This window comes from Mugil cephalus, chromosome 3 (genome assembly GCF_022458985.1).
Source record: "Mugil cephalus isolate CIBA_MC_2020 chromosome 3, CIBA_Mcephalus_1.1, whole genome shotgun sequence".
NCBI classification, from domain to species: Eukaryota; Metazoa; Chordata; class Actinopteri; order Mugiliformes; family Mugilidae; genus Mugil; species Mugil cephalus.
In genome coordinates, this window is record NC_061772.1 from 3,438,138 (window position 1) to 3,462,706 (window position 24,569).

The 24,569-nt window shown below is 40.4% G+C and overlaps 1 protein-coding gene across 1 annotated transcript in view; it reads right to left on the bottom strand.

The window, feature by feature from the left end:
• Positions 1 to 11,675: 11,675 nt before the first annotated feature.
• The window catches only part of LOC125005388 (mucin-5AC-like), a 34,280-nt gene continuing 21,386 nt past the window's right edge, over positions 11,676 to 24,569 (bottom strand). Inside the window, 21 exon segments of the mRNA XM_047580721.1 lie at positions 11,676 to 12,072; positions 12,588 to 12,711; positions 13,114 to 13,153; positions 13,447 to 13,575; positions 13,980 to 14,078; positions 14,295 to 14,417; positions 14,682 to 14,725; positions 14,836 to 14,931; positions 15,127 to 15,295; positions 15,376 to 15,410; positions 15,692 to 15,822; positions 15,902 to 15,971; positions 16,060 to 16,238; positions 16,829 to 17,015; positions 17,147 to 17,330; positions 17,765 to 18,012; positions 18,121 to 18,292; positions 18,430 to 18,563; positions 18,854 to 21,875; positions 21,878 to 23,924; positions 24,300 to 24,416. Of these exon segments, the coding sequence (XP_047436677.1) occupies positions 11,859 to 12,072; positions 12,588 to 12,711; positions 13,114 to 13,153; positions 13,447 to 13,575; positions 13,980 to 14,078; positions 14,295 to 14,417; positions 14,682 to 14,725; positions 14,836 to 14,931; positions 15,127 to 15,295; positions 15,376 to 15,410; positions 15,692 to 15,822; positions 15,902 to 15,971; positions 16,060 to 16,238; positions 16,829 to 17,015; positions 17,147 to 17,330; positions 17,765 to 18,012; positions 18,121 to 18,292; positions 18,430 to 18,563; positions 18,854 to 21,875; positions 21,878 to 23,924; positions 24,300 to 24,416 (7,564 nt within the window). The 3' untranslated portion in view covers positions 11,676 to 11,858.

Below are 24,569 nucleotides of genomic sequence, written 5' to 3' on the forward strand. Positions count from 1 at the left end.
AACTAAAAGTGTTTATAAATACGCAAGATGATCCACAGCTACCAAGCTGTACAAACGCAAGAAAATAATACAGAAAAATAACAAGCCTGCCATGTTTGACACTGGACTCCTTATCAATTGCTTTCATTTGTAAGATGTCTTACTGTGCAACGTTTCACACCCATCACTTTGGAAATTGGCCACAATACAGCACATTGTTCAGATGTAAACATGACGCATGTTGCTCTAAGGAGGAGAAGGACTGTTGAACTTCATGTGGGAAGCCTGCGTAAATAAGCTGCAGTGACTCAGCTCACTCAGTCCAGGATATGTATCCTGTGGCGCATCTTTAATAAACTCACCTCTGCAAACGCCATTCATTAAGAACGTCAATGTGTTGTGTTACGAAATACACCGATCAGCCGCAACATTAATACCACTGACAGGAGAAGTTAATAACGTGAACCATCTTGTGACAATTTAATGTTCTGCTGGGAAACTTTAGGATCTGTCATTCACATGGATGTTACTTAGACATGTAGCACCCACCTAGACCAGACCAGACACCCCCACCCCATAGCAATGACACTCCTTGATGGCAGCAGCCATCCCCAGCAGGATGCAGCCTGACACAGAGACACACACACAAAAACAGTTTAGGAACAACTCAAAAAAACATGAACAGCACAAGGTGTTGACCTGGCCTCCAAATTCACCAGATCCCAAACTGATCAAGTATCTGTGGGATGATCCACTGAGGCCCCTCCCCTCAATCCATAGGACCCAAATTAACAGCATTAACAACATTCTGTTTCCAGACACCACAGGACACCCTCAGAAGACCCACATCCATTCACTGATGAGTTACAACTGTTTTGACCTATACAATATTAGAAAGGTGGTCATAATGCTGCTGACTTCAGCATAGAGGTAAAATCTAATCCCTTTACAAGCAAGAGTACAAGGTATAGCTGATTTAGATTAATTTTGAGATTAATAATGAACAAAAAATAATGTATAGTGTTGGCATTCAAATTGCAGAAATGTTTAGTGAGTATACAGAGTGCTCATAGAGTTAATATTATAGGAATAAACAAGAGTACAGGGGGATCACACTTACAGAGACAACAGTAAGTCTGTTACTTTACTGGTATCAGAGATGGGGACTCAAGTTGTTGTGACTTGGACTCAAGTCGCTGTCTTAATGAATTGTGACTTGACATGACAAAAAATAAAAAACCTGAGACGTGAATTTTGAGTTGAATACTCAGGACTTGATTGTTGTTCACTTCATGTTTTCAGTTTGAATATGAAATAAAAAATAAATATCTCTAGCCCAGTGGTTTTCAAAGTGTGAGGTGCGCCTTGCCTGGGGGGCGCCAGAGGACTTCAGGATAGCCACGGCCTGAGAAAAAATAAGAAAATAAAAAATAAACCTGAAAAAATGATTTTTAGTAGGATACCTCAACGGAAAGTGAGAGAGGACACAGAGTCTGGGTTCATCTTTTTAAATCTCATACGTACTGTGAGCACGTATGGTGCAGATAAGATGCACGCTATCCCTCAGGTGGTTCTTTCTTCTCTGTTCATCTTCTTCTTCTGCAACTTGCTTTCTTGGATGTTTTTGTGCTGGGGTCATACGCCAGTGCAGCGGTGGTGGAACATGCACACAGCCGTTGTCTAGTTAAAGACAATCAATTTCCAATCGCAATCACATCTGTCTTAGTCTGATAAGAAGATACAGAGAGAAGTTATAGTTGGATTATTAATTTTTTTCATGTGCATGTAAACGTACTGAGTGTTATTTGCAAACAGGTGCTAGTTAACGACAGTATGCGAAAAGAAAACACTGGGAGCAACAAAATCCTTTTGACATCTAAAATGAAGATAACGCTGCATACATCGTTTTTTACTTCTATGCTGTGTATAAAAAACTATAGTGTGTTGCATTTATCAAATGAAAGAACTGCTACAGAGAAAACTAAATTCTATGCATACGAATACATTTTGAGCTCTGAAAAAAAGCACCGCATATATTGTTTTTTACCTCTATGGTAAATGTTCTTGATTTTATATAGGTCTTTTCTACCTACTCAAAGGTACTCAAAGTGCTTTTACAGTCAGATACACGTCCACCCATTCGCTCACACAAGCACACACACATTCACATTTGGGGGTTCAGTGCCTTGCTCAAGGACACTTCGGCATATTAGGCCATGGGCCAGACCAGGTTTCAGTATCACTCAAAGGGACGAAGGTCATCTATATTTTTTCGGATAGATGTCTGTAGATAATTTTTTTGTATGATAGCCTTTCCAGGTGAATGATTAAATATTTGTGAACCTGGTCCAAAAACTGAATGGCAACAACAAGACCTTTGCACAGATCGCAGAGTCAGCCTTCACCTATGTTCTTCATGAGGGGGCATAAAGTGAAAGGATTCATGTGGTTTTTGATGTCTATGCCCAGACTTCAATCAAAGATGCTGAACAACTAAACCAGGGTGGAGAAATCACTGGAGATATCACTCCAGTACAAGAACCTCACAAGTGGACACCGATGATAATGGCAAGCTGGCCATAGATGGATGCACTCCCTGCTTGCACCAGATGTGGTCTTGGAACTACTGACATGCAAGTGTGTTCATTCATGCACAATGCCAAGCTGCACATGGCTGTCAAATGGTCTGACATGCACAAACATGTGCAGGTTACAGACCTGTAGTAACCGAAAACTGCAGGATGATATATTTATATGTATATTATGTATGTATATTTTGAGCGACAAAAAATTAAACACGTTTTATTTTAATGTTACAAGATCACAATAGATTCAAATTTAGAATTACATTTAAAGAACCAACGAACTAAAATAAAATAAATTTGAATTAAATACTCAATAACAAGGAGTATATGTGCTGCAATGCACTGTGGGAGTTTATTGTTTTTTGGTTGATGGTACAACCATGAGTGTGAGTGGCATTCAATGTCATTCAGTTGTTGCGTAGCACTCGCTTGTTTGCTGTGTAGTGAATAGTTGTCGCCATTCTGAAGTACTTAGCGTGAAAAAAGTGAGCGACTTTGCATCTTTGCTCTGCACTGCTCTCCACAAAGAGCCGCATGTGGCTCTGGAGCCACAGGTTGCTGACCACTGAACTCTACAAATCAGTGTGAATCAGACAGCCAACCGAGGTGCTTTCCTCTTCCTGGATGGGGATTTCAACCATGCTGACCCCAAGATTGTGTACCCCAAACTATATCAGCATATTAACTTTCCAACACGGGAAAATAACACTCTGGACAATGTTTTTACCTCCCACAAAGTAGTCTACAAGGTCCTTCCCCTCCCCTCCTCTGTGCCTCGGGCTATCTCACTGTTATGATAAGAACACTAGCCAAAGTCACCCAACCAGTTAGGAAAGAGGTACGAGTGTGGCCAGAGGCACTTCAAGACTCTGTGCGTTTACATGCAGAGCTTAATCGAGCTATGCTCAAAATTCAACTTTCTGACTACAGTCTTTGTACCAGTTTACATGCAGCAGAAAAAAAACAAATAACTCACGGGAACATGTCCTCCACCTCCACACTAGGTGGCAATATGTGTCTTTTCAGTGGGTTAATACCATGTTAATACGGCCCACTTTCCAGTTGACTTATTACTTAATGTAAAAAGCGAGAGTAGTTCATTGCAAATAACAACCATAGGGATAATAGTACATTTTTTTAATCTCGTACGTAATGTGCGCTACTTCTGGTGCAGGTAAGATGTGTGCTAGACCTCAGATGGCTCTTCTACTGGCTCTGTTTACCTTCTCCTTCTTCTGTGACCGGCAGTCTTGGATGTTTTTGCTCTGGGGTCACACGCCAGCTCAGCAGTTCTGGAGCATGCGCACATGCATTATCCGATCTATACATATACATGGCAGAGAAAACTGAATTCCAATCACATTATCTTTGTGCCTTAATCGGATAAAGAGAACTCCAATTTTAGCCGGAGTAACGTGTTTACATGCACTTACGTTGTCCAGCTAGAGTCCCATTAAGCCAATAACCTTTTTCAAATGCATGTAAACGCGCTGACTGTTTCCCCACCACAGACTGGGACATGTTTAAACAAGGTGCCACCTACAACTCCACCACTGACCTCCAGGGGTACACAGAGGCAGTAACTGCTTACATCAGCAAGTGCATGGAGGATGTCTGCGCCACTAAATCCATCACTGTCTGGGCAAATCAGAAGCCGTGTCTGACAGGGGAGGTCTACAGGCCTCTGAAGGTCCAGAACGCTGCCTTCAGATCCGTGGATGAGGAGCAAGCCTGTCCCGTGGCATCAGAAAGACCAAGAGGCAGCACTCCAGGAGGATCGCCCACAGCTCCACTTACAGCAGAGTCTGTGGTGAGGAATACAGACCATTACAGACTATAAGCCCTCTGCACAGACCTGTGACAGCTCCATCTGCTGTTCATAGGCTCAGCATTCAACACAATCATCCCCCAACAGCTGATCCACAAACTGGACAGGCTGGACCACAAACTGCTGACCGATGACTGCACAACGATGCAAAACTCCAACCTCCTCATCAAGTTTGCGGATGACATGACTGTGGTGGGTCTCATCAGCAACAGGGATGTGACAGGCTACAGGAGTGAGGTGAGCCACCCTGACACGTGGTGCACACACAACAGTCTCTCTCTGAATGTGGACAAGACAAAAGAGATATTTCTGGACTTCAGGAGAGCACACACCCAGCATGCTCCTCTGTCCATCAACGGTGCTGCTGTGGAGAGGGTGAGCAGCACCAAGTTCATGGGTGTGCACAGGACATAGGACCTCTCCTGGGATACCAACATGGCATCACTGGCCAAGAAGGCTCAACAACGCCTCTACTTCCTCCTCAAACTGAGTCTGTGAGGGTCTGTGGGCCAGTATATATACTGCATATATATTTGTTTGTTTGTTTGTTTTATATTTTTTTACATATTCTCAATGTTTGAACATTTCTTGTTTAAATTTTTTGTTTAGCTGCATTGCACATGTCAGAATTGACAATAAAGTTGATTTGACTTGACAAGAGAAACTACATAACAGTAAATATGTTAAGGTACAAATATATTTATGATGATGAAGATGAAACATCAATACTAGGGGGTCATATGTAGGGTAGTTGAAAGTTCTACCTATTGCTGCAAACAACTGTGGTGGTGCCACGTTCCTTGGATTGTCTCTTCAGCTGCTTTTTAGAAAAAAACGCAACCCCGTCTTCAATTTGTGGATCCTTTTAAGACAATAAGAATCCCCAGAGTTGTCTTGGACCAGTACAATGTTTTGCAGAGGTCCTTGAAAATGGCCTTGTCCATGTTCTTCAGCTTGTTCATGTTGATATTAAAACCTTTGCTCTCAACTTCCTCCCAGATTTTGTTGAACGGCCACTGGTGGATGGCATGTAGGGAAGCTGTAGTGGGGGTCACTGCTCACAAACATTTCTTTCTTTGCTCTTGTTTCCTGTTCAGGTTTGTCCTCATATGCCACAGGGCTAACCTCTGTAACATCGACCCTCTGTGTCAGTGCAAGAGGTGACTGGGAAGTGGCTTTGTGAAGAATCTCTTGATCCTGCTTGTTAGAGATACTTTGCAGTCTGGAGCAGGTCTCTTTTTTCTAATGCTCTGACGGACATCACTTTTTGTAGACTCCAGATCTTCCTCAGTGTGTCTTGGTAGTGTTCCCAGGCTGAGTTTCAGTGGCAGTGGTTGACGTTTGCACATAAGTCTCTTATTCTCTGTGCACTCTTGCAGCATTTTAATGGTGCAATCGACCATTTCACCCAGTGTTAGGAGAGAAGTGGTGTACTGTCTATATGGATTCACAGGGTAAATGCAAACAAAGAGCATGGAGTTGACACACACTGCTGCCGTTTCTTTGACCATGATGCTCCTTAAAGAGTCCGAACTCTCACTACAGACCTCATCTGGAACGTCCAGAATTTTAGCAAAAGCTTGATGTAGTGCATCCCCCAAAATGGATGACAGGTACTCCCAACTCCTCTCCTTGTGACTTCTGCCAGCATTGATTATATAATGAGTGCCATTATGTCGGTTAGCAGCTCTGCCAACGCCTACCTTCAACGTATAAATAACGTAAAAATATATGAAACCATTTGTACAAAATGAAAGAAATAATGACTAGAAACAAAACAACAACAAATAAAAACAAGACAAAAAACAAAACAGAAACATAGCTCATTTGTTCAAAAAAGAAGAAATGTACCTGGTTTCCTCATCAGGGTTTCCTGAGAGAAAAAGAGCCTAGTGCTTGGGTTCAATCCACTTGAAGAAACAACCCAGAATGGGGCGAATCGTGTCCTCTCTAGTCAGAGGAGTCTTCTCTTCCTGTGGACTGTTTGTTTGGTCCATGGGGGTGGTTGTCTTCATTGCCATCATATTAAGTTGGATTGCATCTTGAAAATATCTTTTCAGAACAAGGTTAAGTTATCATGAGCTGTCTTCTCAGTATAATGTATACAAACTGAATGTAAACTGAATCTGTTGGCTATATATACCACTCCAGAATGCCATAGGACTGTGACATTGCCAGTGAGGTCTGGGAGGACTTCACTCCATTCCATCCTGAGATATACCCATCTACAGTGTCTATAAAATCAATAATTAAATAAATAAAGTCTTGTAAACAGATTTCCACAAAATACTGTGAATGACTTTAAAATATACAATGTAAATCAGAAACTTGAAATTTGAATTTCAGTCCTGCCTTTTTTTCTTTTTGATTACCTGATAAATGTACTTTATATACCATACCCTAGGTCATATTAATTGTTGCTACAATGTTTAAAGCTCTATCCATTTTTGTTTTTAATATTCTAAAAAGAAAAATTGTTGCACTGAACCATTAGAAAAATAGCACTGACCCTTTAAGGAAGACGGTAGTCTTGAGTTAGTGATGTTGTGCATGTCTGTGTATGTGTGGGCACATTGCAATAAAAATCTAACATGATCTACCCGCTGTCCACTACCCACTATCTTTGCAATCTACTGGTCAAACGTAACTGACTTATTGGGCCCCCTTCTTTGGAGGGCTGCAGGGAGCTGGAACCTATCCAAGCTGTCATTAGGCTACAGGGATACATCGTGGAGCAGTCAGAGCAGTTCTGTGTGCTCAAAAACAAACTGCTTGCAACTTACAAACCAATGGAAAGCAGTGTTGTCACAACACCATCAGCATTTACTCAATCAAGTCATTGTTGATTCCTTGAAACACAACAGATTAGGACGAATGATTCCCAGATTCTTGACACCAACCGAGAATCCGACACACACTTAACAGTTGAAATAATTCCAAACAGTGTAACATCTGTTCAATATTCATTCATTCATCCTCATGAAGGTCACCTAGAAAATTTATAGCGCCTCATTTGCAAATCTGCAAATCTCCTGTGAAAAAACAAAAACAAAAATACAATAATTTGGGATTGCTGGTTATGCTTGTGCTTGGTGGAAAACTAGAAGGAGCAACCATGCAGGAGAAAAAAAGATTTGGAATATGAACATGAAAAGTCTATATTTGTGAACAGTGCCTAAGATTGCACTTCTTATCCTTTTATTTTTTGACTATACTGATTTATTTTTTAACACTCAATTCAGTTCTTGACATATCAGACAAAGGTAAATAGTACACTGCTCAGCCACAACATTAAAACCGCTGATAGGAGACAAGACTGAATAACATCGACCATCTTGTGAGAATTCAATGTTCTGCATGGAAACGTGTGGATGTTACTTAGACTTGTAGCACCCACTTAGACCAGACCAGACACCCACACCTCATAGCAATGACACTCCTTGATGGCAGCAGCCATCCCCAGCAGGATGCAGCCTGACACAAATAGACACACAAAAACACTTTAGGAACAACTAAGGAACTAAAAAATATACACTACTGGTGTTTTTGAAAAGCATGCAGTATCCTTGGATATAATTGGTCAGGGCTTCATCCTACAACAAGATAATGACCCAAAATTTTAGCCCAAGCTATACCGGAACTACCTCAGGATAAAAAACAGAAGGAAAAATTGAAAACATGGAGTAGATGGCCCAGTCTCTAGAGGAGTGGTTTTCAAAGTGTGAGGACATCAGGGGAGGCGTGGCATGAGAAAAAAAAATAAGATGTGCGCTGTCCCTCAGGTGGTTCTTCTACTGGCTTTATTTACCTTCTTCTTCTGCGACCTGGATGTTTTGTTCCGAAGGTCTTACACCAGCACAGCGGTTCTGGTGCTTGTGGTTATTGCAGTCCATGACTGTTTTATAGTTGAAACCCATTTCAAATCGCATTATCTGTCTTAGTTGGATAAGGCTGGACAGAGCTCCCATATTAGTCAGAGTAACGCATTTATGTGCACATAAGTTGTCCAGTTAGAGTCCGGTAGAGCAGCTGCTTTTGAGGTCTCTGCAGAGACCAAAACGTTCAAAACAAAGATTTTGTCTACAACGTCAAACTTTTTCCAGAATTTGAAGAACAATTCTGCTGAGTAAATGCTTGTAACGTAGCCTGTTAGCTAAAGTAGTAATATTTCTATACTTATGTTTTCTCTTTATTAAGACTGGATTGTGCAGGAAAGATTGCTATAATGTGACTTGACTTGACTTGATCTACAGGACTTGACTTTACATAAACTGTGACTTGACTTGACCAAAAAAAAATAATAATAAATAAATAAATAAATAAATAAATAAATAACCACCAACCAATTAAGACTTTGGCTAATTTCAGACTTGCACATGGGTGACTTGATCCCGTCTCTGGCTGATATGATGATTTATATAAGAAGTATCATATCAGGCTGGAGAATGATGCATTCAGGTAGGAATGGAGAACTATAAGTCATGAAGACTGGGCAGGTTGAAGAGACCAGCACCACAGATGAGTAGTATGGAGCTCCACAGGTCAGGAACTGTCTGTTGATGGCTAATGCAGAAATTGAAGTTTGGCTTTGTCATAATGATTGTGCATTGTTTGGAAGCTTTGAGCTACATTTTTTTAAATCAGTTTATGTTTAAAGGACAAACAGTCTAAGGTCAAAGTCTGCATGTTTATTCTGTAAGTAGACTAGAACTGGAAGTGATTAAATAGTAGGATTTGACAAGAGGCTGTAAGTGCAGTGCATGATTAATCAGAACCTAATGAACTCAACTCAGTTTTCTGCCATAGAATTAATGGAGATGTTCATTTTTCAGAGACAAAATGGTTAGTCTTGGTCAGTTTCTATGAAACTAAAGATAATTTATACTCACTGTGTGGCAGGGAGCACATGAGACGGCAGGTTGGCCTAAAACACAGAGTGTCATCAAGTTAGCTATGAAGATTCTGAAACACAAGTCAATGAATGCAAGCAATGCAATACATCTCCATCTTCGTTTTTTCAACAAAGCCTCCTCTTTCAATGGCACCCTTCTAACCTCAAACTAAATTATAAACCAATCTATAGAATTCAGCAGTTGACTACAGCTGCCATTGTTCTAAGGAACATCTTGGCTTTGCAAATATTTCTTAGATCTTCTTGCAGCAAGTCAGACACCTGTTCAACTCCTCATCTGTATGTTACAGATAACACTCTGTACAATTTTGTAAATCTGTAAAATTATGCACATATAAGAAAATGATAAATAATGGGACAAGAGTATCAAACTGTGTAAGCAACATTAGCAAGTTTATTCTTGTTCACTGTTTACTCTATTTACTGACTATTTAAGGATAAGGATGAAATAGATTTTGTTTTTGATTGTAAGCCATCTGCTTTCTAATTGGCAATATTTGTCTCTGGATCCAAATGTCCAACATGATAATTTTGGACCTGCATTGCATACAGCAGACTGACATTTTAATCACACAATACCATTTGCCGGATAAATCTGCTCTGCTTGCAGAATTTAAGTCAAGAACTTTAAATAGTGTAGAAGAGTTTCATACTTTGTATTAAATTATTTGACTTTCATCATTTATCCTGCTCCAATGAAACTTACAATAAGTGCCAACCAGTATTGACATATCACAATATCTAAATATTACTCTCAAAATCACCATTTATTTTAGTTTCATCAAAATTCATTATGCAGAAAGATAAACAGTGTAGTCTCTTAAGTCACTGGGCAAACAGTGGTTATAACATGTAGATCAACTCTTGTGCACTGAAGACCTCAGGGCAGCAATGGATTTTGGAGATTTACTGTGTGAGTTGAGGAATAATAAAGGAAACACATCCATGCTCGGTAAGGTCTGATTTCCCATTTGCATATTATTTACACATCATACAGCTAGAAATGCAAGTTCACCTTTTGGACAGGACATGATTGATTAACTGTGATGGGCAAATTCAACATTGTCATATAAAATGTTGCTTATCTTATCTTATCTTATCTTATTCTTGGTCAACATATTAACGCATTGTACTGATTAAGTCCTTCACTTGCGCACTTGTGTTGCATGTCAAATTAATTTTGTTTCAATGACGTATCGAGTTGAATAAATGTTACATTCGGTAAACATCCTTGTTTACCAAGACTTCATGAATACCTCCACCCATTAGACTGTGAAAGATCTGACTTAGGAATGTGTGCAGAGTGGTTCCACCTTGCCCAAAGACTCTGCGCAGCTTTTTGCTTCCATGTGCTGTGTTTGGCTTGTCTGTCATCGCAGCTTTAAGTTAATCTTTCTGGGAGACCTTTATCTTCAGGTACTGTACAAATACTCTGCAGGATGTGGTTTGGTATAATATTTGAATAACAATCACTTTGTCCTAAATCTTTTTCACACACACACACACACACACACACACACACACACACACACACACACACACACACACACACACATACACACACAAACACACACACACACACACACACACACACACACACACTCCTGTTGCACGACAGTACCAGGAACTGCTACACTTCATAAGGGCAGTCTAAAGTACTGGTTTATTTTAAAAGAATATAGAATCAAAATGTCTTTATGTCAAAGTTACAAATCATCTTAGTTTAAAATGGGACACTTTTTCTTTTTTCAAGGCTGGTTTTTGGTTTCCTTGTTTCTTTGTTATTCTTAAGCAAAACTCTTTCAGAAAGTGATGTTACTTAGAAATATTTGTGAATTATAATGCCACACAATTGTACATTATTAATATTATTAACACTGAATTTGGGATTTCATGGAGTGACTGGGCATTACTGTTTCTCTATGTTAATACTTCACTACAGAAAATTAATCAAATGATAATCATTTATATTTTTCCAATTAGATTGTAATTTATAGGTCTAGAAAGACAATACACGTTTAACCATCCTAGATAAAATAACTGTATATGACCCTATTTGGTTAATCCCGAAGTGAACGAATACACCTTCACGCTACACTGGGCTGTTTCACCCAGAAGGAGAAAGTAAGTGAGAACAGAATACACCCAACTGAGAAGGTTTTGGATGAGTTCATATTTAGTTCCATAGCTTTTTCCCTCTGCAGCAGCCATGTTGCTCTATAATGTAGATTACAAAAAACTGACTTGTATTTTATTTTATTTTTTTAAAATACTATACATTAAATCTAGAGTCTGTAGTTTTGACATTAAACTGGATTGTTTTCAGAAGAAACGTGTGGTGATTAGTTGAACAAAAACAGACATTCTCAGCTTGCAGCTAAAATATGATCTTTATTACAATATCATCAAGCTAAAACTAGGTACACTAATACATTAGACATAAATAGAGGAATTATGAATGCAAATGAAGGTGACAATGATTCAGTTGTGACTGTTATGTCCTAAAACTTCATGCATGGTAGACGTAGCCTTTTCTCTGCTCATCGATTTTTGCCTATCTCCTTCGGCGACGTGACCTGCCATTCAAGGTACTGGGCAGCCCACGTGCTTCGCACGCCGTATTGAGGCATCCACAGGATTCAATGTAGGTGTAGGTGTGGGTGACCTCCGTGTTGTCAGGACAGGAGAGCTGGACCTTCCTCTCAGATGTGGTCATCTCCCGGCAGCAGGAGCAGGTGTGCTCCAAAGCTTTCATTTTGGTGGAGTAACTGTGAGAAGAGAGAAAGGCAGGTGTGAAGAAAGCAAAGAAAGGTGTGACGAAGGTGAAAGAAGGTAACAAGGAGATTAGAAGAAATTTAATGCGGTTCATGAAAATTACAATGGGAAAACAGAGACTATATGGAAAGTATTTTAAATTTATATCCTTCGGTTGTGCCCAAAATCACTTTATATTACTAGAGCATTACATTTAAGATCACAGACACTTCATATTGTAATAAATAGATAATATAGAGTGGCATAATGGCAGAGATAGGAATGAAGATTTTTGAATCTTGACCAAAATTATGAACCAAAGGTCTAATCTAATGCAATCTACTACATTGATTAATTATTATAATTATTAATCTATTACAATTCCCCATGTCAGTGGACCTGCCTGTAATACAGTAATAAAAGAATAATGTATGGTAACACATTATCTCAGAACCAGAGACATTTTTAAAACAAATTAAGCGTTTTTCTTGGAACCAATTATATGGGATGGCATTTAAGGAGAACTCACAAGGTGAATGTCCCGCATGCCCCAGCGCAAGATGTAATGTTGACCAGTTCATTGGTGCGGCAGCCTTGGCTTTCCAGATGGACGCTAGTTGTGGACACACTGCATGAGTGATTCTTTTGAATACCTGAGATGGAAAGGAGAAATGTGTTGAAAGCATGGAGTGTATAAAAGAAGTAAGATAATCCTTTCATTCCAAAACGGTTGCTAAACAGAATAGCCTGTCTTTGCTTTATAAGTTGACTGTTGTGGATCAATACCAATAAGATGACAAATTACTGAATATACAGTATGAATAGGCTTGATATTCATATAATGTCTTATGTTTTGTAATGTCTTATGTATTACCATACCTTCAAAATGCCCTGTATCATATAAAACATGGCATCATATAAGTCATAAAGAGTCATAATTCTGTAACTTGAGTGAGCCAGGTATCAGGACTGACCACAGTGGTAAATCCTGCCACAGATAAACACTACACTATACTATATAAAGAAATATAAAGAAATTGTGGAAGAATACATACAGGTATGGCAGCATCCGTCTGGAGCTATGATCTCCGTTCCCTGCAGGAAAAAAAATACTTTCACATCAGTATTCTCATGGCTCAAGCTTTTCAGCATTCACAATAAATAAGTGTCTTATATGTATATGTAGAAACTGGAGCGGACATCAGATTGAAAAGTAAGACATTTTGGAATTTAGTGAATTTACTTTTTGTTGCTGCAGAGTCAGAGATAAAAAAAACTCTGTTGTGTCCTTTTTGTTAGTACAAAAGTGTTGTTGACATTTCACCTGTCTCTTAATTATCTTATTGGTAATGGCAGCTGTAAAGGTGTAAGCATGTGTGTGTGTTTACCGGTATGCAATTAGTAGGGTCGTAGGGTGGGCAGATGATCTTGGCCTCGATGGTGATGAACTGATTGGCAATTTGCACACACTCGTACCTCACACAGGGGGACCCAGTAGGAGTCCAAATGTTGCCAGCCTGAAGAATAACATAACACAATTTTAAAACACAGTGCCACAGTCACATCATCAACTCCATAAGATCATATGCATTTTGCTGCTTTTACTTAATATCATGCAACTAATGAATCTCACACTTGTTTATTTGTGCTCACATGCGTAATGGAAAGGTAGATTTGAATAATCTTAAAGGGACATGGCAGAGGTTTTATATCTTGTCGAAGTAATTCAATTTATATGAACCCTCACCTGAAAATTTAAATGACTGAAAACTACTGAATAGAATACACTTAAAAAAAAAATAAATAAATAAATAAATAAAAAAAATTCAACTTGCAATATATTTCAGCAGGAAAGTTTTGAAGTAAAACAGCTGTTGAGTTCTACTTGAATACACAGGGCATACCAATGACAAATACCAACCTTTAATGTATGTGTGGTATTGTCTGGCAGTGTGACAATGCAGCTTGTTTGGATGCATCTTCCACAGCACTGGCCAGAGACGATCTGGTACTCGAAACCCTTAATATGGACAAAAACACGGCATATAAACAAAATGTAAACCAGCACGAGATCAGACATGGTATGAATGATTACATCAAATAGGTAATTATAAAAGATAAAAGGAAGGGACAGGCTCACACACACACACACACACACATACATATACACACACACACATGTACATACTTGCAGATATGAGTGTGTGTCTGAATGAGACAGAGAGACTAGTCTTACCAGAGGACAGTGCGTGTCACATGGTATAGGCTGGCACTGTATTGTGTGAAGATGGTTGGCGACATCTATCTGGTCACTACAAATGCACTTCTCACATGGTTTCATCGGTACCTGATCTCCAACCTGGATGGACAGGGTAAGAAGATCGGCACAAGGTCACAACAAAATTCTTTGCAACATACTTTATTATTGCATCTGATTTGACTTTAGGGTATAGTGTATTAAATTCAGATCTAATAGCTGTGTTAGTGGCCCAGTCTATTATACCATACATCCTCATTTTAAACGTTTCTGTAAATGCAATTTTTTGGTTGCAGAAAAATAGCACAATCCCCGAGTCTGTGTCTCTTTTCTTCATCCGTTTCATGTGAAAGTGTGAGCTCTCACCCGATATTCTTGGCCGTTAAAAACACACACACGGCTTTTAGGCACTGTGAAGAAAACAAAAACACCAGTTGATTAATGCATTGCAAATGAGCTGTGGCAAAATTTTTACCCTGCCTATGCAATTACAGTGACATGAACACACATGCACACTCACCGCATACATATTTGGGACAACAGACCCCCATCGTGGTCTCGAGAGTAAAGCCAACAGCACAAAGTGGCACAGGGGAACACTGCTTCACATCACACACTGTTCAAGGACAGAAAGTGTAAGTTTACACAGAAATGAGCCCTGATAAAATACTCACATAGAATACCTTGATGTGCACAATGAGAAATTTCTATTACAATTACTGTTCATGAGTGACGGGTCTTTTCTCTGAACTCACTTCATAGTGACCATAGTGCAAATTCAGTCACTAAAGCTTCCAATATGTTCACGTACCACACGTCTCCTTTTGACAGCAGCCCACAGTTTCATTAACTTTAACCATGCCTTCTTGGTCACAGCCGAGTGGTGGCTGTGTTGGACAGGAAACCGGACGGCAGGAGACCTGCAGTGTGTCCTCTTCACATATACACTCATTACAGCCTTCTGTCCATGTCGCATTGGCCTGAGGACACAATGTTACATGTCAATTACTCATCCAAGGTAAGGCTGAAAGGGACTGACATTGTAGACCAGATTATTTACCTTTGTCCATTTTCCATTGGGCAGACGACAGATTTCTAATGAGAGAAAAATATAAAATATAAAAGAACTTTCATTCATTTCAGTTTTGGTTAGCCTGCCTCACAAGGTCAGTTGGTGATATTTTTAAATGGTATTAAAAGTCATCAGCACTTTCTAATTACACTTGCCTTTTTTTTTTTTTTTTTTTTACAAGCATGCACCCTTTCCTATTATATATTACTGCAGATGCACTCAGTATCTTTACTGCAGATACTAATAAAGACTATTGTACAGGACATTCATAAACACAACACTTGTATTTCTGTAATGCTCTTACCACAGGTGGGAACACATTCATTTGAGGTGGAAGAGAGAAGGAATGTGTTGTTTGGGCAGGTGCAACCCTCCAGCTTAACATTCATCATAGGACTAAACTGATCAACACTATAGATGAATTTCTCGTTGTACCTGCAGAGACAACAGCATGCAGTGTCATAATCACATCCTGTAGTATGTGAGTAATAAGAGGGCTGGTGAACTGCTTTACCAGGAATCGCAGGTTGGCTCTACAAGAGGGACACAGGCCTGATACACTTTCGGGCTTTGACACTTATATTCTATTAAGAGATGGAGAGAGACAAAAAAGGGTTTTAGTCATTGCTTTGATCGGTTTAGTGAGATGTTTCATATTTTGCAATTGCATACCACAGATTCCTTTGGTGGCACTTCTCCAGTCAATACACAGTCCAGCCTCCGCACAGACATCAGCATAGGTTTGTATGCTGGTGCAGCCAATGTGATAAAGATGCATGTGGCAAACATCATACTCACATGCCTTAACAAATGAGGTGTAGTCAATGAGTTTGTGGCAAGCTTCAAACACACTGGAAAGATGGGATTTATAGTCAGTAAGAATACTGGACACAAACTGAACATATTTTTACACAAACTGTGTCACTTTGTGACTATTTCGCAATCTATCACGGAACTGGGCTGGAATACTATGCACCCTTGTCTGTAAAGATCTCAGTCGTCCTGGTTAATTGCATTCAAAACAGAGACAAAACCTGTTTGAAATCCAAATACAGTAATCACTTATTGGGTTACTTGAATGCGAAAACTGAAGATCCCAACAAGTTCATTTGGCTTCACTTCGGCTTTGTATTTGTGGATATATACGGTACATCCATATTTATTATTTCATAGTTTGGGTGTCTTCTGTATTTTTCTATATTGTAGAATATATTAAAAGTAATTAAAAAAACCTGGCAGGCAGAGTATTTAATATTGACAATTGCTATCAGTGAAATGTAATCAATGTATATAAAGACTGTCTGTCACTGAGTAAATGATGCATATAATGTATATAAGGTTTGTAATTCAAAATGACAAATTAACATGTAAGAAGTTAAAATTAAATCATCATTGTAACCTGATGTTACAGATTATGATTTATGATCTTTTTTCCTCTTACCTGCTCTTGATGATATCACAGATGGTTGTATTGCAGACTGCAGGCGTAGGTGATGGTGTTGGCTCAGGCTGAGGTTGGGGGCAGTAGCTGTCATTAGTATGCCACTCATGTGCCATATTGGGACATGAAGGATCAATTTTACCAGTGGGCAACATGCAGTCATCTGCTTGGTAGTTGTCACATGTACCTAGGGAGTCCTCAATCATTAGTAAAGTCAACATATCCATGTGGTTCAATGTGTACGCTTTAAATGACTGTAAAAATGCGATTCACTCATCAGCTGATATCCACACAGTACATTTCAGCTGCAGTACTCACCACATTGCCCCACTGTATTGCCTGCAAATTCACTGTAGGGCAGGTAGATACTAAAGATGAGCCCTGAGAATGTGACCTTGGCATGAATTTCGGGGATGACGAGCACCGTACCAATACCGGTGGTAGTTAAACGGATGTCACCATTCTGATATGCAGGACTTACAGGCTTGTCGTTCACAGAAATCTGCAACAGAAGCATGTCACAGAAATGTCAGAAATGCCTTTTTTTTTCTTTTCTTTTCTTTCAAAATCCATTGCTGCTACAGTGGTGATTTAAAAAAAAAAAAAAAAAATGTTAAAAGCTGCAATCCTTAGAATAGACAATGCACAAACATCTCATCTCACAGTCATATCCTTGTAAAATGGCTTTTGAAGAAGTATGGATCACTTTCTACCTGTGTGTTTCTATTTATATGCAGATTTGCTTAAAACAACAAACAAACCAATGAATACATAAAAATGGTGACAGATACTACATAATAAGTTGAATATGAGTGATAATAGACAGGACCGATCATCTTTTATGAGGCAAGGTCGCCATCTGTTGGTGTAACTGGCCCTCAAGTTCACAAACATTAAGTGGCCCACTGACAAATATTTGAGTGTATTTAAAATTACATGGTTTGTGAAAACGCCATTGACATCCGACTGCGTTATGAAGATTTTGTAGTCTTGGTAGAAGACGGTGATGGACTGAGGACAGGACAGGCTGTCATGCGCCTCACAGTAGTCGTTATCGATCATAACGCTGAAGTTGTATTTGGGCAAAATCTCTTTCATCAGCCAGTAGGAACAGTTGCCTTGGAAACTATAGTAGGTTCCATCGAAGGTCACATAATGTGGGTCTCCCCAACCATAGCAGATACCTTTATATGATAAAGATAATGCATTAACAAATTCAAATGACATCTGATACACATTTTTATATATACATGGTCAGAATGTGTGTACATATATTAGTAACTCAAACTTACATTGGCACTCATAGTGGGAGCAGCATCCATCATCATCCATCACTTCAACAGCAGGGAAGTTGTTTGCACACACTATAGGTTTCTTAGTTGGACATATTTTGTCATTATATTTCACTTTGCCCTTTTCACATTTTCCTGTACGACAATTACTTTCCTTCCAGATTTCCCCATCCTACAATGAGAAACACAGGTTGAAATTATTCACATGGTGCAAAGTAATTTGTTTATCAAAATCCATAAAACAATTAACAATTTAATGGAGCAAGACGGTTAAATATGTGTGGAGAAGATGCATATGTGTAGAAATACCTTTCTTGGAGGATTTACATTGACACAGTCGACAGGTTCACATTCGTAGAATTTTATCACTACATGACAAGTCTCATTGCAGTAGCCTGTGTAACAATAGCCAGCACTGTCTGTCACATTGTAGACAGTGGATCCTGAAAATGAAGCAGAAGAATATTTCTCAAAATAAACCTATAACAAATGTCATGTATACAGATGATTCTGTATAACTGACACATATATGAAGACATGCATGATCTTGTAAAAATCCAACAAAAAAGTTGAATCCAAGTTATAAATATTCTTTAAATCACTAAAAATCAATCAACAAAAACTGTGACTGACAAACACAATGTTAGATAATATATGTAATTATGATGCCACAAATATGACTTAACTGAAGAATAAATATTATACGTAGTTTGTGACATGGATCTGAACTTACCAGGATTGAACTGTGCACCATTATGTTGACAAGTGCATGGGGACGTAGAAATAGGCGAAGATGTTGCTGATGTTTCTACTGGTACGTGGCCAGTTTGTACAGTAGATGTTGTGGTTGTTCCAGTTATAGGTGTCTGGGTTGTGGTTGTTGTAGTTGTGGTAGAAGGAGATGTAGGTCCTTGACACTCACAGCATTTGATTTGCATCTCATAATCAAAACACTCCTGCTGAGGTCCTTGTTGATTGTTTTTACATAAGAGACCCACATCTTTGTTGCAAATCACATTTTGCCCTAGCTGTGACATGCTAAGAGTTGGGTAAAGGACAGCTCTGCAGTTAATTTCTTCTACAGCTGAGCACTTACGACGACTAGCAGAGATTATTTGCTGAATGGATGCCTCCTCTCCACCATTAGGGCCGGGTGTAGACGCTCCCACACTGAGCCATTGTGACCAACTACATATCATTTCATGTCCCTCAGGACAAGTGACGGGTGTAGTTGACGGAACTGTAGTTGTAAATTCAGTTGTTTTACTTGTAGGTGGCAGAGATGTAGTTGTTGTTCCAGTTGTGGTAGTAGGTGCTGTGGTTGTAGTAGCTGTAGGTGTCTGGGTTGACCTTGTTGTAGTTGTGGTAGAAGGAGATGTAGGTCCTTGACACTCACAGCATTTGATTTGCATCTCATAATCAAAACACTCCTGCTGAGGTCCTTGTTGATTGTTTTTACATAAGAGACCCACATCTTTGTTGCAAGTCACATCTTGCCCTAGCTGTGACATGCTAAGAGTTGGATAAAGGACAGCTCTGCAGTTAATTTCTTCTAAAGCTGAGCACTTACGATGACTAGCAGAGATTATTTGCTGAATGGATGCCTCCTCTCCACCATTAGGGCCGGGTGTAGGCGTTCCCACACTGAGCCATTGTGACCAACTACATATCATTTCATGTTCCTCAGGACAAGTGACAGATGGAGTTGTCGGAGTTGTAGCTGTTACTTCAGTTGTGGTGACAGATGGAGTTGTCGGAATTATGGTTGAAAATTGAGATGTGGTAAAAGATGTTGTGGTTGTACTTGTAGGTGGCAGAGATGTAGTTGTTGTTCCAGTTGTGGTAGTAGGTGCTGTGGTTGTTCCAGTTATAGGTGTCTGGGTTGTGGTTGTTGTAGTTGTGGTAGAAGGAGATGTAGGTCCTTGACACTCACAGCATTTGATTTGCATCTCATAATCAAAACACTCCTGCTGAGGTCCTTGTTGATTGTTTTTACATAAGAGACCCACATCTTTGTTGCAAATCACATTTTGCCCTAGCTGTGACATGCTAAGAGTTGGGTAAAGGACAGCTCTGCAGTTAATTTCTTCTACAGCTGAGCACTTACGACGACTAGCAGAGATTATTTGCTGAATGGATGCCTCCTCTCCACCATTAGGGCCTGGTGTAGGCGCTCCCACACTGAGCCATTGTGACCAACTACATATCATTTCATGTCCCTCAGGACAAGTGACGGGTGTAGTTGACGGAACTGTAGTTGTAAATTCAGTTGTTTTACTTGTAGGTGGCAGAGATGTAGTTGTTGTTCCAGTTGTGGTAGTAGGTGCTGTGGTTGTAGTAGCTGTAGGTGTCTGGGTTGACCTTGTTGTAGTTGTGGTAGAAGGAGATGTAGGTCCTTGACACTCACAGCATTTGATTTGAATCTCATAATCAAAACACTCCTGCTGAGGTCCTTGTTGATTGTTTTTACATAAGAGACCCACATCTTTGTTGCAAATCACATCTTGTCCTAGCTGTGACATGCTAAGAGTTGGATAAAGGACAGCTCTGCAGTTAATTTCTTCTACAGCTGAGCACTTACGACGACTAGCAGAGATTATTTGCTGAATGGATGCCTCCTCTCCACCATTAGGGCCGGGTGTAGGCGCTCCCACACTGAGCCATTGTGACCAACTACATATCATTTCATGTCCCTCAGGACAAGTGACGGGTGTAGTTGACGGAGTTGTAGCTGTTATTTCAGTTGTGGTGACAGATGTTGTGGTTTTACTTGTAGGGGGCTGAGATGTAGTTGTTGTTCCAGTTGTGGTAGTAGGTGCTGTGGTTGTAGTAGCTGTAGGTGTCTGGGTTGACGTTGTTGTAGTTGTGGTAGAAGGAGATGTAGGTCCTTGACACTCACAACATTTGATTTGCATCTCATAATCAAAACACTCCTGCTGAGGTCCTTGTTGATTGTTTTTACATAAGAGACCCACATCTTTGTTGCAAATCACATCTTGCCCTAGCTGTGACATGCTAAGAGTTGGATAAAGGACAGCTCTGCAGTTAATTTCTTCTACAGCTGAGCACTTACGACGACTAGCAGAGATTATTCGCTGAATGGATGCCTCCTCTCCACCATTAGGGCCGGGTGTAGGCGCTCCCACACTGAGCCATTGTGACCAATTACATATCATTTCATGTCCCTCAGGACAAGTGACAGGTGTAGTTAACGGAACTGTAGTTGTAAATTCAGTTGTGGTAGCAGATGTTGTGCTTTTACTTGTAGGTGGCAGAGGTGTAGTTGTTGTTCCAGTTGTGGTAGTAGGTGCTGTGGTTGTAGTAGCTGTAGGTGTCTGGGTTGACCTTGTTGTAGTTGTGGTAGAAGGAGATGTAGGTCCTTGACACTCACAGCATTTGATTTGCATCTCGTAATCAAAACACTCCTGCTGAGGTCCTTGTTGATTGTTTTTACATAAGAGACCCACATCTTTGTTGCAAATCACATCTTGTCCTAGCTGTGACATGCTAAGAGTTGGGTAAAGGACAGCTCTGCAGTTAATTTCTTCTACAGCTGAGCACTTACGACGACTAGCAGAGATTATTTGCTGAATGGATGCCTCCTCTCCACCATTAGGGCCTGGTGTAGGCGCTCCCACACTGAGCCATTGTGACCAACTACATATCATTTCATGTCCCTCAGGACAAGTGACGGGTGTAGTTGACGGAGTTGTAGCTGTTATTTCAGTTGTGGTGACAGATGTTGTGGTTTTACTTGTAGGTGCTGAGATGTAGTTGTTGTTCCAGTTGTGGTAGTAGGTGCTGTGGTTGTAGTAGCTGTAGGTGTCTGGGTTGACGTTGTTGTAGTTGTGGTAGAAGGAGATGTAGGTCCTTGACACTCACAGCATTTGATTTGCATCTCATAATCAAAACACTCCTGCTGAAGTCCTTGTTGATTGTTTTTACATAAGAGACCCACATCTTTGTTGCAAATCACATCTTGCCCTAGCTGTGACATGCTAAGAGTTGGGTAAAGGACAGCTCTGCAGTTAATTTCTTCTACAGCTGAGCACTTACGACGACTAGCAGAGATTATTTGCTGAATGGATGCCTCCTCTCCACCATTAGGGCCTGGTGTAGGCGGTCCCACACTGAGCCATTGTGACCAACTACATATCATTTCATGTCCCTCAGGACAAGTGACGGGTGTAGTTGACGGAACTGTAGTTGTAAATTCAGTTGTTTTACTTGTAGGTGGCAGAGATGTAGTTGTTGTTCCAGTTGTGGTAGTAGGTGCTGTGGTTGTAGTAGCTGTAGGTGTCTGGGTTGACCTTGTTGTAGTTGTGGTAGAAGGAGATGTAGGTCCTTGACACTCACAGCATTTGATTTGCATCTCATAATCAAAACACTCCTGCTGAGGTCCTTGTTGATTGTTTTTACATAAGAGACCCACATCTTTGTTGCAAATCACATCTTGTCCTAGCTGTGACATGCTAAGAGTTGGGTAAAGGACAGCTCTGCAGTTAATTTCTTCTACAGCTGAGCATTTACGACGACTAGCAGAGATTATTTGCTGAATGGATGCCTCCTCTCCACCATTAGGGCCGGGTGTAGGCGCTCCCACACTGAGCCATTGTGACCAACTACATATCATTTCATGTCCCTCAGGACAAGTGACGGGTGTAGTTGACGGAACTGTAGTTGTAAATTCAGTTGTTTTACTTGTAGGTGGCAGAGATGTAGTTGTTGTTCCAGTTGTGGTAGTAGGTGCTGTGGTTGTAGTAGCTGTAGGTGTCTGGGTTGACCTTGTTGTAGTTGTGGTAGAAGGAGATGTAGGTCCTTGACACTCACAGCATTTGATTTGCATCTCATAATCAAAACACTCCTGCTGAGGTCCTTGTTGATTGTTTTTACATAAGAGACCCACATCTTTGTTGCAAATCACATCTTGTCCTAGCTGTGACATGCTAAGAGTTGGGTAAAGGACAGCTCTGCAGTTAATTTCTTCTACAGCTGAGCATTTACGACGACTAGCAGAGATTATTTGCTGAATGGATGCCTCCTCTCCACCATTAGGGCCGGGTGTAGGCGCTCCCATACTGAGCCATTGTGACCAACTACATATCATTTCATGTCCCTCAGGACAAGTGACGGGTGTAGTTGACGGAGTTGTAGCTGTTATTTCAGTTGTGGTGACAGATGTTGTGGTTTTACTTGTAGGTGGCTGAGATGTAGTTGTTGTTCCAGTTGTGGTAGTAGGTGCTGTGGTTGTAGTAGCTGTAGGTGTCTGGGTTGACGTTGTTGTAGTTGTGGTAGAAGGAGATGTAGGTCCTTGACACTCACAGCATTTGATTTGCATCTCATAATCAAAACACTCCTGCTGAGGTCCTTGTTGATTGTTTTTACATAAGAGACCCACATCTTTGTTGCAAATCACATCTTGCCCTAGCTGTGACATGCTAAGAGTTGGGTAAAGGACAGCTCTGCAGTTAATTTCTTCTACAGCTGAGCACTTACGACGACTAGCAGAGATTATTTGCTGAATGGATGCCTCCTCTCCACCATTAGGGCCGGGTGTAGGCGCTCCCACACTGAGCCATTGTGACCAACTACATATCATTTCATGTCCCTCAGGACAAGTGACGGGTGTAGTTGACGGAGTTGTAGCTGTTATTTCAGTTGTGGTGACAGATGTTGTGGTTTTACTTGTAGGTGGCTGAGATGTAGTTGTTGTTCCAGTTGTGGTAGTAGGTGCTGTGGTTGTAGTAGCTGTAGGTGTCTGGGTTGACCTTGTTGTGTAGTTGTGGTAGAAGGAGATGTAGGTCCTTGACACTCACAGCATTTGATTTGCATCTCATAATCAAAACACTCCTGCTGAGGTCCTTGTTGATTGTTTTTACATAAGAGACCCACATCTTTGTTGCAAATCACATCTTGCCCCAGCTGTGACATGCTAAGAGTTGGGTAAAGGACAGCTCTGCAGTTAATTTCTTCTAAAGCTGAGCACTTACGACGACTAGCAGAGATTATTTGCTGAATGGATGCCTCCTCTCCACCATTAGGGCCGGGTGTAGGCGCTCCCACACTGAGCCATTGTGACCAACTACATATCATTTCATGTCCCTCAGGACAAGTGACGGGTGTAGTTGACGGAGTTGTAGCTGTTATTTCAGTTGTGGTGACAGATGTTGTGGTTTTACTTGTAGGTGGCTGAGATGTAGTTGTTGTTCCAGTTGTGGTAGTAGGTGCTGTGGTTGTAGTAGCTGTAGGTGTCTGGGTTGACGTTGTTGTAGTTGTGGTAGAAGGAGATGTAGGTCCTTGACACTCACAGCATTTGATTTGCATCTCATAATCAAAACACTCCTGCTGAGGTCCTTGTTGATTGTTTTTACATAAGAGACCCACATCTTTGTTGCAAATCACATCTTGCCCTAGCTGTGACATGCTAAGAGTTGGGTAAAGGACAGCTC